Source organism: Rana temporaria, chromosome 13 (genome assembly GCF_905171775.1).
Source record: "Rana temporaria chromosome 13, aRanTem1.1, whole genome shotgun sequence".
NCBI classification, from domain to species: Eukaryota; Metazoa; Chordata; class Amphibia; order Anura; family Ranidae; genus Rana; species Rana temporaria.
Window position 1 is genome coordinate 20,447,816 of NC_053501.1, and position 18,530 is coordinate 20,466,345.

Sequence of the window (18,530 nt, forward strand, 5' to 3'; positions counted from 1 at the left end):
CGTCGGCAGAATGGCACATCAACGTATAAGTACGTTGTCCTTTAAGCCCAGCCGTGGGGTCGCAGGCGTGCTCCCGCGACCCGGTCCGAAACTCCGTGACCGCGGGACTCGCTGACCTGATCGCCGCAGGAGTCCCGCGATCGGTCCCCGGAGCTGAAGAACGGGTAGAGCCGTGTGTAAACACGGCTTCCCCGTTCTTCACTGTGGCGGTGTCATCGATCACGTGATCCCTTTTATAGGGGGACACAATCGATGATGTCACACCTACAGCCACACCCCCCTACAGTTGTAAACACACTTGAGGTCACGCATAACCCCATCAGCGCCCCCTGTGGTTAACTCCCAAACTGCAATTGTCATTTTCACAATAAACAATGCATTTTAAATGCGTTTTTTGCTGTGACAATGACAATGGTCCCAAAAATGTGTCAAAATTGTCCGAAGTGTCCGCCATAATGTTGCAGTCACAAAAAAAAAAAAAATTCGCAGCTCGCCGCCATTAGTAGTAAAAAAAAAAAAAATTAATAAAAATGCCATAAAACTATCCCCTATTTTGTAAACGCTATAAATTTTGCGCAAACCAACCGATAAACGCTTATTGCGATTTTTTTTTACCAAAAATAGGTAGAAGAATACATATCGGCTTAAACTGAGGAACATTTTTTTTTTTTTGATATTTTTGGGGGATATTTATTATAGCAAAAAGTAAAAAATATTTTTGTTTATAGCGCAAAAAATAAAAACCGCAGGAGGTGATCAAATACCACCAAAAGAAAGCTCTATTTGTGGGAAAAAAAGGACGCCAATTTTGTTTGGGAGCCACGTCGTACGACCGCGCAATTGTCAGTTAAAGCTACGCAGTGCCGAATCGCAAAAAGGGGCAAGGTCCTTTAGCTGCATTTTGGTCCGAGTCTTAAGTGGTTAATATTTTTTTGGCGCGGAATTGCATTTATAATTTACAAAGTCTGCATTACACTTTTTCCAAGGACAACAGAATGTATACAACCCACAAAACAAATATGCAACAGAGAAATAACTGTACCTTGGCAATATAAAACCAGGGCCAGGGTCCTCCGGACCGGGTACAAACACAAATCGGCTGCTGTTAAAGATCAAACATCACAAAAAAACATCAGAAAAATATTAACAAAGAAATTGACCCCCCACCTCCCCACATGCATCTCCAATAGCAGATCATGCCATATAAATACTGACAGTCATAAAATGTCTCATGTAATTTGCTAATAAGTAAACGGACTCTCCCTTTATTTCTTCTAGTGCTAGTTGAAAAAAAATGAGTCCCAAAGTTTGATGCCCGTTTTCTAATGTCCCCTACACTGAATAAAAATTAGGGGGAAAATGGAGAAGGGATTACCTTTTGTGAATGTTGGGGTACTCACATATCACATCTGCGAGATTCTTGAATGAATCTAAAAGAGGGGAAAAAAAAAAAAAAAACATTCTTAGCCAATCTAGTATTTTTTCCTTCAAAATAATCACAGTTCATGAAGATAGAGGAAGATCAGTAAAGGAAAAGTCCTTTTTTTTTTTTTTTTACAGATTTACCTTTCTTAAAGTGGTTGTAAATTAAAAAAAAAAAAAAAAAAAACCTGCAAGACAAAGGCATAATGAGCTAGTATACATTGTATATTAGCTCATTATGAAATACTTACCTTACATCGAAGCTGTTGCAGGTTTTCCAGCACACCAATGTGACCTGCAACATGTCTCCCAGAGTTTTTTTTGGGTTCGGGGGCTCCGGGCGCTGTGATTGACCAGAGCTGCAATGACGTCGCTCGTGCGCATGCGCACGGGAGCCGCCAATCACGGCACAGCTACTGAAAAAAACGCCATGAGCGGGCCCTTTCTTCAGTGCACAAGAGCTAATGATGTCAGCACATGCGGATACAGTGAATATCAAGTTTAGGAGATATTCACGGGACCTACAGGTAAGCCTTATTATAGATAAAAGTGGCGTCACAGGGTTTACAACCACTTCCACAGCGCGGCTCTCAAGTGCCGAGTGGACGTCTTTGGACGTCCTATTGTTGTAATTCCCCGTGCGCCCCGCTATGGGCGCGCAGCGGGGAAACAACGTGCCCGGCGCATCGCTCGGGAGCCGATGCGTGTGCCTGGTGGCCGCGATGTCCGCCAGACACCCACGATCATCGGTGACAGCAGGGACGTGGAGCTCTGTGTGTAAACACAGAGCTCCACGTCCTGTCAGGGAGAGAGGAGACCGATGCTGTGTGCCTTGTACATAGGGACACGGCATCGGTCACCTCCCCCAGTCAGTCCCCTCCCCCCACACAGTAAGAACACACCCAGGATACACATTTAACCCCTTCCTCACCCCCAGTGTTAACCCCTTCACTGCCAGTCACATTTATACAGTAATTAGTGCATTTTTATAGCACTGATCGCAGTATAAATGTGAATGGTCCCAAAATTGTGTCAAAAGTGTCCGATACGTCCGCCGCAATATCGCAGGCCTGACAAAAAAAAATAAAAAAATTGCAAATCGCCGCCATCACTAGTAAAAAAAAAAAAAAAAAAAATCATAAAATCTATCCCCTATTTTGTAGGCGCTATAACTTTTGCGCAAACCAATCAATATACGCTTATTGTAATTTTTTTTAAACAAAAATATGTAGAAGAATACGTATCGGCCTAAACTGAGGGAATTTTTTTTTTTTTTTTTTAATTGGGATATTATTATAACAAAAAGTAAAAAATAAAAAAAATCGCAGAGGTGATCAAATACCACCAAAAGAAAGCTCTATTTGTGGGAAAAAATTATAAAAATATAATTTTGGTACAGTGTTGTGTGACCGCGCAATTGTCATTCAAAATGCGTCAGCGCTGAAAATTGGTCTGGGCACGAAGGGGGTTTAAGTGCCCAGTAATGAAGTGGTTAAGCTGGCCATAGATGGATGGAAATTAGTCCGGTTTAAAAAGGGATCAAGTGAATTTCGTTCCATCTATGGCCAGGCTGGTTGTACAGAAGTTGCTCTCGACTTCTGTACAACCAGCCCGCTGGAAAATTTTCACTCCTCAATCACTGCTGCCAGCTATAGCGGGCTGTACTGAGGAGTGTATTCTGAACCTTGAATGTGTGGATGGGGGAACTGATCCATTTACTTTTGTTCTACCCGCTGACTGAATGAAAGAAAATGAATCATGGCTGCCGCCTTAGTAGCACTTCCCCATTTACAGTATTCCTATATAGGTGTATACATAACATAGCTTTGATGGGCTACAAGAGACTGGTATAGTTCATCCTCCAGAGGTCTTGGCACAGGTTGGTTAGTAGGGAAGTAACTGTATGAAAACTATATGGAAGCTTACCCTCTGCATTACAAGAACAAAAAGCAACAGTTTTCACCTCCTAGCAAGAAGACAGAACGTGGAGGTTGCCCATGTTTGTGCAGACTGATTGTACCCAAGGAGATCGACTGGCACAAGCAATATGTTGGATTTTTCTGCATGCGATTACTGCCAGTGGCTATAGCTGCTAGCAATAACAGTGTTCTGCTGGCCGGCAAGCCCCCCCCCCCCCCCCCCCCGAGATTGGATGGAAAGAAAATCATTTCATCTATGACTTGCCTTACGGGGGGGGGGGTGTGATGTCTGCTTGATTCCCCCAGCACTATTGTTTTTCACCGGCAAGGGGGGGGGGGGGGGGATTGCCGCCAGCAGCAGAACAGAGTTATTGCTAGCAGCTATAGACACTGGCAGTAATCGCATGCAGAAAAATCCAACATATTGCTTGTGCCAGTCGATCTCCTTGGGTACAATCAGTCTGCACAAACATGGGCAACCTCCACGTTCTGCCTTCTTGCTAGGAGGTGAAAACTGTTGCTTTTTGTTCTTGTAATGCAGGGGGTAAGCTTCCATATAGTTTTCATACAGTTACTTCCCTACTAACCAACCTGTGCCAAGACCTCTGGAGGATGAACTATACCGACTACACGAGCAGGGAGGTCTGGAGGTAAGGGGAAGGCAGTGCTGCCGAGTGCCGTCAGGATAGGGCAGACCCAAATCATTCCAAGAAAAACAAAAAAGTGTTATAAATCTAAATACCTTTCAGAGATTTCATCTGATTTTTCCCATATGGTGCAGAAGAAAAGTTTCCACAGAAGATGAAGCAGGTAGGAGGAGCCGTGGAGTAACCTGAAAAGATCACAGGGGGATGTTCAGTTCCATATCTACCAATAATATAATAATAGGAAAATCCAATAAACAGGCCTGAGAGGAACCTTGTTAAAACATTAAAGGGGTTGTAAAGGTAAAACATTTTTTCCCTAAATAGCTTCCTTTACCTTAATGCAGTCCTCCTTCACTTACCTCATCCTTCCATTTTGCTTTTAAATGTCCTTATTTCTTCTGAGAAATCCTCACTTCCTGTTCTTCTGTCTGTAACTCCACACAGTAATGCAAGGCTTTCTCCCTGGTGTGGAGTGTCGTGCTTGCCCCCTCCCTTGGGCTACAAGAGAGTCAGGATGCCCACTAACACACAGCTCCTTTCTCTATCTGCAACATAGAGAGCGTTCTGACTCTCCTGTAATCAAAGGGAGGGGGCGAGCACAACACTCCACACCAGGGAGAAAGCCTTGCATTACTGTGTGGAGTTACAGACAGAAGAACAGGAAGTGAGGATTTCTCAGAAGAAATAAGGACATTTAAAAGCAAAATGGAAGGATGAGGTAAGTGAAGGAGGACTGCATTAAGGTAAAGGAAGCCATTTAGGGAAAAAAAATGTACCTTTACAACCCCTTTAACGGTAGGCAAAGATGGGCAACCCTGGCATTACACTCAGCCCTGTATAGGCAACAGCGGGCACTTCCAAATGTCAAATCATCCTTGCGGACACAAAGCTTTTTAGCCTGTTTGAATATCTTTGTGCTACAGGACCGATTGGTTGTTACCTCTTTTTGACAATTACAGAACTTTACCCCATCTTGCTGGTTCAGCCATTAAGTCAGTAAGTTATAATGCATGGAGTTCCAGCAGTTTCAATTTAAAGCCTGCAAAAACTCGGGATTTAGAGTGTCCTAGTGTTAATATATTAATCTTATATGGGTTGTTGCTTTAAAGTGATATTAAACTTTTGGTAAAAAAAAAAGAAAAAAGAAAAAAGAAGAACTGTAAAAACTCGTAGAAGAGGGCGCAAACGCCTAGTGCATTACCTCCAAAATAATTTATTGTAAAATCATAAAATGGTAATATACTCACAAAAGCATAAAATCAAGCTAGACTATAGCAGCAATCAAGCAAGCGAGATGGGCATCCCCCACCGACACCACACAATGGAGAAGATTACGGGTTTCGGGGGACAGACCCCCTTCCTCAGAGCTATTAGCTTGTTTTTTACCTGCTTTTGTAAGTATATTAGTATTACCATTTTATAATTTTACAATAAACTAATGCACTATGCATTTGCATCAAATTGTACATGTTTTCACAGTTTTCTGAAGATCGCCCAGTTTGAAGAAGGGCTGCATCGCTGAAATCATTACGTGCCACAGTCCCTGGGTGAAGTTCCCTGGTCTGAGCACTGGACAATATTTTTCGTCCGAAAACAAATATGTCTATACTTACCTGCTCTGTGCACTGCTTTTGCACAGAGCAGCCCCGACCCTCTTCATCTAAGGTCCCCCATCGGTGCTCCAGGCCTCTCCTCTTCGGCAGGTGCCCCCAAGGAAAACCAATTTCTGCCTTGGTTTCTGAAGAGAACATGAAAATGTACCAGCCTACTAAGCCAGACAACCCGACCGCACTGCTGTCTGGGTCTTGCTTTCTCTGAGATCCTGGGGGGGTCCAGTGGCACTCAAGGTGTGTCTGGTAACTGCCCAGCCATTGAAAGCTATGCGGTTATGTTAGAGGTTGGAACAAACAGAGCTACGTTTTTTTTTTTTTTTTTTTTTAACGTGACTAATGGGGTGATATCCAATAGTTTTTTTTTCAAACTGTTTTTTTTCCCCCTAGAATAAAGTTGCATCAATGACATTTCCTTGAAAACTGTGCAAGAACTTTATTATACATGTACTCAGTTCTCTTGTAAATGGTGGGCAGTAAAGTCTTGCAAATACCTGAAAACATGACATGAAGTTTCTCCATGACTTCTACCTGGTCCAGCCAAAGGTCAGACACAAACACAAACATGGCGTCCTCGTTCTCCTCTTCCAACTGCTTTAGTTTTGCCGATGCTTTTACCGATGTGGAAGAGGGCCCTCCAAAAAAGTTTATGTTACCATAATAAGCCCTGCAAAATTATTTACGCGTTAATACAGTCTCTTAACTTGTGCTTAGAATGGCTTTTTACCCTCAAAATGGAAATTTAACTTACCTCGCTTAAATTATTTCAACCCACAATTTCATATTTCTATTATATGTCTGCTGGATGTACCATGTAACCATGTACTTGTATGAGAAAGTTTCTCGTTCTCTTTGTATTGCGTCCTTTGAGTGATATCCCTGGTGTTCAGGAACACCAGGCATGAGAGCACAGCGTGGTCAGTCTTCACGCTGCGCTTCTACAATGATCAGACTTGTGCTGACAACCGTGTGCTGCTCCATCCTTCAGTAGAGAGGGAGAACGGCGATCTGCCCATGTAAACAAAGCAGATTGCCACTATGAAAGCACAGAAGGCATGGCTCCGGTGTCTCTGCAAAGCAGGGGCACCGATCCATGCCGTCTAGTACAAGCACCTCCCCCCACAGTAAGAAAACACCAGCTAGGCACACATTAACTCTCTGATCACCCCTGATGTAAACCTGTTACCAGCACAGTGACGGTGCATATTTTTAGCCCCGATGACTGTATTAGTGTCATTGGTCCCCAAAAAGTGTCAGTGTCTGATTTATCTGGCACAATATCGCAGTCCTGCTACAAGCCGCTGATCGCCGCCATCACTAGTAAATAAATAAAAAATAAAAAAACGCTATAACTTTTGCGCAAACCAATCAATATACGCTTGTTGGAATTTTTTTTTTTTTTTTTTTTAAACAAAAATATGTAGCAGAATACATATGGGCCTAAATTGATGAAGAAATTTGAATATTCGTTTTTTTTATTGGCTATGTTTTATAGAAAATCATTTTTTTCCTCCAAAATTTGACTTTTTTGTTTATAGCGCAAAAAATAAAAAACCGTCAGAGGTGATGAAAAAAACACCAAAAGAAAGTTGCATTTGTGGGGGGGTGGGATTTGACATCAATTTTATTTGGGTACAGCGTCACATGACTGCGCAATTGTCAGCTAAAGTAATGCAGCAGTGTGTCACAAAAAATGGCCTGGTCATACAGGGGGGGGGGGGGGGTAAATCTTGCAGATGGCAAGTGGTTAAATATAACAGTAAGATGGATCATCACTTCACCCAGCCAGTGTATCGTGTCTGCGGGTCCAGAAGACTCCCCTAGATGATCAATCCTGGAGAACTTCACTGACTCCTTTATTTTTTCCAACAATTGATTATGTTAACCTGAGTGAAGGCCGACACACTACACTAGGGCAGGGATATGCAATTAGCGGACCTCCAGCTGTTGCAGAACTACAAGACCCATGAGGCATAGCAAGACTCTGACAGCCACAAGCATGACACCCAAAGGCAAAGGCATGATGGGAATTGTAGTTTTGCAACATCTGGAGGTCCGCTAATTGCATATCCCTGCACTAGGGTTGCCAACTTTTCTTCAAGCCAAACTCGAACACTTTAGCGGCACATGGCAATTTAGTTTTTAATACAGTATACACTATAGGATTAGTAAAAAGTCCTGGGACACTTTTGGCCATGCCAAGGAGAGTAATAATGTGGAAAAGGGAGGCGGGGTTGTGGATGGTATAAATATGAGGGGCTGCAAAGGGAGGGGAGACCGAAGGAGGAAGGTGGGGATTGTTGTACAGCAAAGATAGATGGTAGGTTGGTGGAGTTGGGTGGAATTAAGACAATGATGGTGAAGGGGAGGGGAGATAGAATGAGACTTGCAGAGAAAAGGGAGCTTGCTTTATAATGTGAGAGATGCGGATGGAGGTGAGCAAGGAGGCAATGATCAGTCAGTAGTGAGGGGAAGGAAGATGCTGAATGAATGGGAGAGAGGCGGTTCTGAAGTGAGATGCGGCATTGCTAGTCGGAGTGAGAGATCGAGCCACTTGTAATGTAAATGAAAGGCAGTTAGGTCGTGTTACAGTAGAAGAGGACTAAAGCATGGATGGATGGATGGATGAGGAGCAGAAGAGGCTCGGGGAGCAGCCATATGCTCACCTTGTTGTAGTGGAAGGTTCAGTAGGTGGAAATCCGAATGCATTGATATGAAATATTTTATCCTCGTACCAACCTATAGGGGAACAAAATCACATGTAACACTTTTCTTTGACAATGATATAACAAACAATTACATCATGAGAGAATATATATATATATATATATATATATATATATATATATATATATATACGTTACCTTCTGCCAAAACAAAAGACGACTCTGTATAAAGGCCGCTGTGGAACTGGTGCAGTGGAGTTAAGGGAATAGCGCAGCAGTTATTTCAAAGATGACAGTTTTACAACGACTTAGCTACACACATAAGGATGTGTAGAACAATGAAAGCAATCCTTCCAACAAACTGAGAATTAAATGAAATTCATAGGCAAAAGTAGCAGCACAAATGGTATTTTTGTCATTACAATTTCTTAATAAGCATTATCCTTCCATAAAGTTAGTAACCAAAAGGTACAATTTAAAAAAAGGACACTGCCACTTATCTTTTACATCTAAAATATAGGTTTACATTGTTTTAGGAATGGTGCATAAAAATGTAGTAGATTAAACATATAAAATAGTATCAAAAACATATAGCCTAAAATGGTTATAAAATGATAAAACAGCGCTAAGATGGATAAAGTCCAATGTAGATAATAGATGTTGGAAAAGTCCACAGGTAAGTGAATAAGGCAAAATTCAGAGTGATGTGAGAAGTGCTTCAAGGAATGGTAGTACACTCTCCACCGGCTTCCAATCTTCACCACGCAAAAACTGAGGCACACTTCCCCTCTGGGGTTCACACTCACCAGACAGCAAATAAAACAGAGCCTTGTAAATAAATCCTCCTGATCAGACCTCCAACCCCATTCCAGAAACAGCAAAAGGTTTTTACTCCTGCTCTATGATCCGTGAGTTGGTAGGAGCAAGGAGAAGATACACTACATGGAGTTCTGAGTATGGTGTACCATGTTGTCCACTAAGAGTGATAAAATAGTAGCCAGATACTTTGCAACGTAACAGAGCCGATACTGCTGACAATCGGTCTAATGCCTATGTACACACGAAATTCCGACGTGAGCTTTTGAACAGAAATTCTGACTGTGTATGCTCCATCGGAATTTCTGCCAACACAAGATTAAAGCGGTTCTCCACCCTAAAGTGGAGTCCCGCTGATCGGAACCCTCCCCCCCTCCGGTGTCACATTTGACACCTTTCAGGGGGGTGCAGATACCTGTCTAAAGACAGGTATTTGCACCCACTTCCGGCCCGGCATTCACGGGCAAAAGACGGGCATTCCGTCACATCACGTCTGTCCCCCGTTGTGTGCTGGGAACACTCGGCTCCCAGCACACAGCGGGAGCCAATCGGCGGGAGCCGTTCGGCGGGCGCGGCTCGCGCCGTAGGGAACCGGGCAGTGAAGCCGCAGCGATTCACTTCCTGGTTCCCTCAGTGTGGATGGCGGGGGGAGCAGCAGAGAGACGAGCGATCGCTCGTCCTCTGCTGCGATCGGCGCTGGACTCCAGGACAGGTAAGTGTCCTAATATTAAAAGTCAGCAGCTGCAGTATTTGTAGCTGCTGGCTTTTAATATTTTCCCGTGGCACATCCGCTTTAAGAGCGGTTTCTCAAATTTACAATCGGAAATTCCAATCGTCTGTAGAAATTCCGATGCATGCTCGGAAACAATTTGACGCATTCTCTGAAGCATTGAACTTCATTTTCTCGGCTTGTCGTAGTGTTGTACGTCACCAAGTTCTTGACGGATGAAAGTTCAGAGAACTTATGTGTATGCAAGCCAAGCTTGAGCAGAATTCTGTTGGAAAAAAAAGATTTTTTTTCCGACTAAAAATCTGATGGTGTGTACACGGCATTAGAGTGGCACTTTCCTTGTATATCTGGCGGGAGTCCATACAGGCATGACGTAGCTTTTCTGTGTTAGAGCGGTGCAAGGTCTGAATAATGACTTATTTCTAGCTGTTGTAACCAAATCACCATATTTTCTTGTAACCGTTAGTGGGTTCCCTCCATAGTGACTCATAATTGTTGGCATCACTGAGAAGATTGGTCACCTTATAATAGTAATTTGATGTATTTATGAGTGAATCTCCTCCACCTGATGAAACGATGGGAATGCTCAGGTCCCTACTAAACAATGTAAGAGCCCTCCTCTCTAATTGGGTTAAAGTTGAAAGGAGATGGTTTGGCAGTGGACAGGACCACTGAGACCACAGATGGCGTTGTTCAGCCTCTTCTACTGATATGTGGTTGGCAGAGATGGAAGAGTGTGTAGCTGTGAAAATATCCATCACAAGCAGAAGTCAGGGTGCCACAGTAAAGTTCAGTCTCTTGGTTACGACCTTCTATTCAGCGCTGTCTGAAAGTTTTTGTTTTATACACTTGTCATCATTGCTTTGGGACACTCTGCTTTCACTTATTTTGGTGCGCACAGTGCACCAGACTATAGCAGCATGTTACTGCAATTCCTCGTTGTACGTGCGTCGTGACGTCAACACTTGTACATCAAGGAATTGCAGTAACATACACCTCGGAAGCTTTTATTGGTTGACGAAATGGTGTATACACAGTTACATGCTGTTTGTAGTCTGCTGCACTGCGAGCACCAAAAAAATGTGGGCGTTTTATCTGGAGTTTTTTTTTAAGCAATAAAATTGGTAATTTTAAGGATAAAGAGCTATGTATAGTGATTTTCTGTCATGTTCATGCGGCTGAGTGGAGGATGATTAAGAAGGAGGTAGAAGCATTGGTGTTATCCAAACATCTGAAAGGATCATTTTGAGTGTTCTTTGCACATTTAGACCATATTGCATTGTCTGGTGATATATTCCATACCTCCGATGAAGGGTGTACACGCTGCATGTAGTACGTTTGACACAGAGTGGTGGATTGCAATAAGAAGATTTGCTATAATACACAGTGACACAAATGACATTTTTACATTTATATTGGGTGTCACTATACGTTTGGTTTTTTTTTTTTGCAGATTCATTCATTTGTTTGCAGCTAATGTTAAAGCGGTAGTAACACACTTATTTACTTATATACATGTAATGTTTAACCACCTCCCGCTTGTCATAGTAAAATGACGGGCGCAAGGTGGCTCTCGTTCATGTGATGTCATCCCACTCTTGCCGTTGGGGCGCGCAGCACGGCAACTGGCAGTGCACTGTGTCCCTGGGACACAGAGCATTACCAGTCTCGGTTAAGAGCCGATGATGAGGCTCTTTACCCATGTTATCAGCTGTCTCCAATGGAAATGCCAGTTATCACAGAGTGTGAGGAGAGGCGAGCCGATGAGCGGCATTTCCTCACAGTGGAGATCTGCCCAGATAATCAGGGCACTGATCAGTGTAGCACCAAGCAGCGACGCCACTCAAAAATTGTGTTTAGGTACAGCATTGCATGACCGTGCTATTGTCAAAGTGGTAGTATCAGATTTTATTATTGGAAAAAGTTACACTGTGGGGCACGGCACCAACTGGTTTATATTAGTATTTTGCACATATGAATGAGTCTGTGCGATTCACATGCTGTTTTTGAGACACCCATTTGCATAGCAGCTCAAAATACTTTTATCCTTTTAGTAAGTTATTGGGTCCTACGCCCTTCTTTTTTTGCATGGTTTAGCGCACATACTGCTAAGAATATCTTATACATATCATATGTAAATAACAGTTCATTTTAATCTTTATATCTGCAGAATAATTATTCTTCAGATGATACGTATTCAACTGGTCATCTCACTCCTAGTTTACAGCATTAAGGTTCCACTTTGTGGTAATCACCGCTGATAGGAGCTCTCTGTATAAATTAGGAAATATCCCTTTATAACAAAAAAAAAATTAAAAAAAAGAAGGATTGCCAACCATAAATAGGAAGAGCATCTGCCTGATTCACCATCAGAGCACAAGAAGTCCAGAGCCACCATGTGGCAACAATGAAAAGCACAACCCCACCTTCCATAATAAAGCAAATGAAGTATAGATGCTGAAGCATGCCATTAATACATTTATGGGAGAATGCAACAGATTTTTTTTCTCCCATTTTAAACTGGCACAATGACAAGATATAAGAAAGGATATTGCCTTGCTTAGATCAAGCTGAACAGTCCCAGTTGGATCTTCTAAGAAATACTTGCCCTTTAGAGAGAATAAAAAGGAACAGTAGTACTTGGCAAAGCATATGAAATTTTTAAATAAAAAAATAGAAGTTAAAGTGATAAACATTTAAAATTAAAAATGTTATTCATACTTGCAACGATATTGCACAAAGCGGCTCCTTACCTCCTCCTCTGAAGTCCCTTGCCGGCACTCTCCCTCTCCTCCTGCTGCTGCCCCCTTAGGCTGCATTTCACACCTGAGCATAGCGTTTTCCACGATTTTTGCAGCATTTTTTACCGCGTTTTGCCGTGATTTTGGACAGGTTCAAAGGGTCACCAGTGTTAAAAGCAGAAAAACGCCAAAATCTGCCTTAAAAAAAAAAGTCCTAGAACTTGTTTGAGCTTCAGGCGTTTTGGAACTTCTGGCTTCAGGCGTTTTGGAGTGGAGATGTGAACCATCTTCATAGAGAATAATAGATTTTTTCCCCTCCAGCGTTTTGTAGCTTGAGGCTTCAAGCTACAAAACGCTAAGGTGTGAATGAGGTCTAAGCAAGCTGTGTGTTAATGGGGGCACCCATGCGGGCACACTACGAGCCAGGCTGTGCATCTATAGACACACAGCGCGGCTTGGCAATACTACCCGCTCCCTCATCACAGGCTTTGACTGACAGCAGCAGAAGCCTGTGGTCCCCGCTGTTCTCAGGGTCTCCTGTGAGAACAGGAAGAGAAAGCAACGGCACTACAGCTGGGAAGACACTGGAGTGTGAGAGGACTAAGAGGGGGTAAGTGTTTAGTGAGGGGGACACAAGTATTGGAAGGTTTTTTACATAAAGTGGAAATTTAGTCAGAAAATTAGGTCCTGCTAGATCACTTCATGCTGGCCCCTTTCCCGGGTGTAGCTATGTAAAACATTAAAAATAAGTGCCTATACTGTTATACAGTAATACACTGTCTTACTCTGCACATTCTCAGTTGCTCTCTATTTTTTGGCACTGTGCTCAAAATCAGAGCCACTATAGGCCAGTCTGCTGACAGACTAAATATTTACTGCCGCTGAGGGGCTTTAGCAAAATGGCAGCCTCCAGCAAGAAGATAAAAAAGGACCAATGAGGCAAGCAATTTAACCATTTGTGCCTGCCCTATAGCTGAAAGACAGCTTACAAAGCCAGGAGGGCATATATGGACATCCTTCTGCTCTCGTGCCCCTGGGGATGCCCACGCGGCACGCTCTGTGATTTCCGAGTCCTTGGGATTCGGCTGATCACAGAGCAGGGTAAAGGGCAAATCACAGCGGGCCCTTTACCACGCAATCAGCTGGTCACGGAAGTAAACAGAAGCCAGTTTCTGGGGTTTATAGAAAAAAAGAAAGCTGCTAACTGGTTTCTGTTAGAGGGACATCGGTCCCCTTATTGCCCACCAGTGCCGCCTCATCAGTAGCGATCAGTGCTGCCAATAAGTGCCTCGTCATCAGTGCCACCTATCAATTCCCAGTGCTGCCTATCATTACCTGTCAGGAAACTTTTATAACAAAATATATAAAAAAAGTTTTTTTGTTTAGCAAAAAATAAAATCATCAGTGGTGATATAAAGCACCAAAAGAAATCTCTACTTGTGTGAAAAAAAATATATAAAAATGTAATATAGGCAAATTGTTGCATGACCACGCATTTGTCATTCAAAGTGTGAGAGCGCTGAAAGCTGGCCTGGGCAGGAAGGGGGTATACGTGCCCAGTAAGCAAGTGGTTAAAGCACATACTAATTTCGGTAGTATAATTAGTGTGGAGATGGAATGTAAGTTCTTTGCTAAAGAATACTTTTTATCAAGTCTTCGTGGGTAAAGCTCCACACCATTAGGCCCTCAGACAACTTCTCAATTTTTCCAACATTTAGATTCTACATGGAGGGTCAACATGCAAAAAAAAAAAATGTTGGGAGAAAAAAAGAAGAAGGGTCCAGATACTTGCAAGTGCTCTGTTTTTTGGAGTCCACACTTTTATTAAACCAACACTGCAGTTGGCTACATAGCTAGTAGTTCTCAAGATGTGCAATGCTCTCATATGAGACCGCAGAAACTCACCTCCTTCAGCTGGGTAATCATTCCAAGAACAATGACATCTCCCATCTTTGCTGCGCTGCCCAATAGGTTTTCTACAGTTTTCAGCTGCAGAGGTAAAAAGATACACTCAGAGTTTATGGATTATTCATTAGGACATTTATATTCAAAGGTCTTTGGGCTCTCACTGTACCTGGAACTTGCTTCTGCTCTCATCCGGGTGGGCACCAATTACAGGGGGGGTGAAGAGCTCATGTCTGTGTGTTCTCTGTTATCACAGGAAAACAGGCATCACACTTATATAATCACATCACACAGAAATACTAAGAATTTTATTGTGAACTTCTCATGCCACGTACACACCATCACTTTATGTGATGAAAAAAAACAACGTTTTTAAAAACGTCACTTTAAATGACCGTGTGTGGGGGAAAACGTAGTTTTATGTCTTGTGAAAAACGACAAAAATAAATTAAAGCATGCTTCAATTTTATGTGTCGTTTTTCAAAACGTCGATTTTTACTTCACAGAAATTGACCGTGTGTAGCAAAAAACGACGTTTAAAAACAACGTTTTTACACCTGCGCATGCCCAGAAGCTAGTTATGAAGCGAGCTTCAATGGAAAAAAGTGGTGAACGTAACCTCGCTTTGCTAGAGCATTGTGAAAAAACGATGGTGTGTAGGCAACTTCGTCTTTGAAAATTTAAGTTTCAAAAATGTCGTTTTTTTTTATCACATAAAGTGATGGTGTGTATGCGGCATCAGCCTTTAAAGCCTACGTATACATGTGACTATAATGCCTTGATTTTTGACAAATTTCTTTTTAAAGTACCAACAATATATGCAGCAATTTACATACAGTACATTTACATTAGTCCCTCCCCCTAGGGATCCTTTATCCTTGTCCAAGCTCATCCTAATCCAAAGTCCCTATCACACATGAATGCGCAACTACTACAAATAAGTACTAGGGCCAATTTAGACGAGAGCTAATTCACTTAACAATTATTTGACGTGTGGAAGGAAACCCACAGTCAACAACTTCTAGGTTTCAAGAAACTTTAAATAGTTCATTTGGGCCAAGCTGGCCAAAAAAGAATGATTTCTATTACTATAATGCAGTCGCTGTAATACACTGTAGTAGAAATAGCTTCATATAATAAATGACTCTGTTTTTCCAGCAGCAGGACAGACAACTTCCCATCTGCTGCTGGAATAAAGAGAGTAGGGCTGAGTGCTTCTCTGCCATTCAGGAGAAGTCTTATATCTTTATGTAATACAAGGCTTTCTCTGAATGGCTTGAGTTGAAAAATGTGATGTCATTCTCTCCACTTCTGCCAGAACAAAGTGCTGCTTGCTGTATGTAGCTAATGCTACAAACAGAATATTACAACACACCAGACTGCTGCATTGTTTAGTAAAGATGTTTAGCTTGGGCCAGCTTGGCACAAAATTAACTATTTAAAGTTTTGCTGAAAACTGGAATTCTACTTTCAGTGCTAATCCTCCCACCAGACCTACCCCCACCTGTGGTCCCATTCTACAATAAGAGCACACTTGGGCCCCATTGAAACGGGCAATGTCTACCTGGTGATAAAAGACACTACCCTGGCAAGAAGTACACAAAAGCCAAAGCAGCAGACCAATAATTATGCAATGGCTGCTTTTTCATTCAATCGTCCCTGTCTGATGGCCAAGATAGCAAATTACTTAGTTCATTCACCCATTATAATGGAAAAGGACAGTTTTGATTGGCTGCTACGAGTAGCACAGGTGGTTAAGCAATTCTTAAGCCCCGTACACATGGGCAGAATGTAAGGAGACATTTGCCTGTACAAAAAAATACCGACCGACTTCTGTCGGACAACCAGCAGTCGACTGATTCCCAATCAGCACTCTCAGCCAATGGCAGTGATCGGAGTGTTCTGGCCTCCCCATCAGAACACAACAGCTCAGTAGGGGAGATCGCCGACTTAACTTGCAATACATGGTTAGTACAGCGGGTCACGATCAGAGCCTTCAGCTGTAGTGTGTACCCGGCTTTAGACCATTATAAAAGTGGCGCAGAATAATAAAGGACAAAATACACTGGGATCTCATCTCACCTGTTGTAGAATGGTGTGCCTCTCACGGTACAGCTCAGCCTTGTCTCTGGCGCTTCCGAGCAGGTTGGGTTCTGGATAATTGGCAATTTTTAGGCTGTGGAACATAAATTAGATTACTCAAATAGGACAGTCAGGCAACAAGTCAATTAGTGAACAACTGAAGCAATAAAGAAAACATTGTAAATTAAAAATAAATAATCAAAAATCAGTTAAAAATAGTGCTACACTTTTACCAAAATGGAAACAATGTTTTTGCTGGAATGAAAAACATGTTATGTCTCTGGTAGTAGGAACACGCCTGCCAGCCAAGAGTTCTCTGGGAAAAAATATATTTTCTATTTGTCATGATATATTGATGCAGGCAGCCACCTTGGCCCCAGTTTATTATAGTAATGTCTCACTGTGTGATAAATCACTGCTGGAATCTGAGAAACATGGAAAGATACTCACGGGAGGAACTTCTTTCTTTCTGAATTGTAAATGAAACGTGGGATGTCAAACGCTCCAATAATGTTGAATATGTGCTCTCTAGAGAATAAAATCATAACAAATAGAGAGATGAACAAAAGTATATCTAAAAGAAAAGTAAAAACGAGACAAGAAAGATTGTCTTACATTGTTTCATCACAGGACCGGCTGCATTCTTGTACGGCAGTTTCTACTGTTGACTTCTCTATCATGTTGGAAGACACTAGAGAAAAAAGAAAAAAAATATATATAAAATCGATACAAAACATAAATCATCAATATGAAAGTGCTGAACGATTCTATAGCTCGACAAAAAACTGCCTGCCAGAGAAGGAATCATTTAGCCCCTGTGCGTCAAATCCCAGTATTTTTGTGCACCTGGAAGGCACAAGAGCACGATCCAGGAACGCTGTCAGGGGCCTGTCAAAAATTACAGCATGCTGAAATTTGCTGTGGCATTAGGATGCATTTGTGTGGTAATTGCGTTTAGGGCCCCAGGCTCAGAATGCAGGTATTTAGTATTACGGGCATACATCTCTGAATACACAAACACACACAATTAAAATGCTAGTCAACTTGGTACAGCTTTCAGGCGCAGCATATTTCAGCCTGCCGCAGATTTTGAAAGGCTGCAGGGCTACACATTGCACAAAAAAAAACACAGACAAAGGTGCTTATAGGTCAGTAAACTAGCGCTGCATTAATTTTAGGAAAGAAAAAAAAAAAAAAAAAAAAAATCTTTATTACAAGTCAGTATTTTATGCACCCCTTCAATTATGGGGGCTATAAGAATCATTCTGGAGTTTTTGTATGTACACACATATACATAAACTAGGGATGCACCAATACTATTTTTTTTAAGACTGAGTACGAGTACCCATACTTTTCCTCAAGTACTCGCCAATACTAATTACTGATACCTATTTTTACATTTTTATTTGAAAAAATTTTTTTAAACACTGTACCTTTAACTTTTTTTTTTTTTTTGGATCAACTTTATGGTTATTACAAGGATTGGGCAACATCCCTTGTAATAGCAGTGGGCCGTGACAGGTCCTCTTTATGGAGAGATCCGAGTTCTATCTAATGCAGTGTTTCTCAATTCCAGTCCTCAGGCCCCCCCAACAGGTCAGGTTTTCAGGATTTCCCTCAGATGAAAAGGCTGTGGTGATTACTAAGGCAGTGAAACTGATCAAATCACCTGTGCAAAATAATGGAAATCCTGAAAACCTGACCTGTTGGGGGGGCCTGAGGACTGGAATTGAGAAACACTGATCTAATGTAACAAACTTGTGGTGAACTGACAAAGCAGCACTAACTTTTTCTGCAGTCCGGGGCGCCTGCAGCGACACCTATCCTGACCCGTGGCGATGGGGTTACCTTTCCAGCTCCTACCCTTAATGGCCAGATGACTTAGTCCCCCCCCGGACAGCCGTGCAGTATATTAAATGGGAGGCCAGGTGAGCGGTGTAGGGCAGAGCAGTCCAGCCGCCACAGCTGCCCTGGACATGCGGGCAGCAGGTG

At 42.3% G+C, this 18,530-nt stretch overlaps 1 protein-coding gene across 1 annotated transcript in view; it reads right to left on the bottom strand.

The window, feature by feature from the left end:
- Window positions 1-18,530, bottom strand: part of POLE2 (DNA polymerase epsilon 2, accessory subunit) — a 35,577-nt gene that overhangs the window by 12,608 nt on the left and 4,439 nt on the right. The window contains exons 3-14 of the mRNA XM_040333881.1: window positions 17,154-17,229; window positions 16,989-17,066; window positions 16,539-16,632; window positions 14,626-14,700; window positions 14,457-14,540; window positions 12,363-12,419; window positions 8,463-8,511; window positions 8,265-8,337; window positions 6,093-6,265; window positions 4,084-4,173; window positions 1,376-1,430; window positions 1,043-1,102 (exon numbers count right to left, since the gene is read on the bottom strand). Coding sequence (XP_040189815.1) covers window positions 1,043-1,102; window positions 1,376-1,430; window positions 4,084-4,173; window positions 6,093-6,265; window positions 8,265-8,337; window positions 8,463-8,511; window positions 12,363-12,419; window positions 14,457-14,540; window positions 14,626-14,700; window positions 16,539-16,632; window positions 16,989-17,066; window positions 17,154-17,229 — 964 coding nt within the window. The remainder of the gene's footprint in view (window positions 1-1,042; window positions 1,103-1,375; window positions 1,431-4,083; window positions 4,174-6,092; window positions 6,266-8,264; window positions 8,338-8,462; window positions 8,512-12,362; window positions 12,420-14,456; window positions 14,541-14,625; window positions 14,701-16,538; window positions 16,633-16,988; window positions 17,067-17,153; window positions 17,230-18,530) is intronic.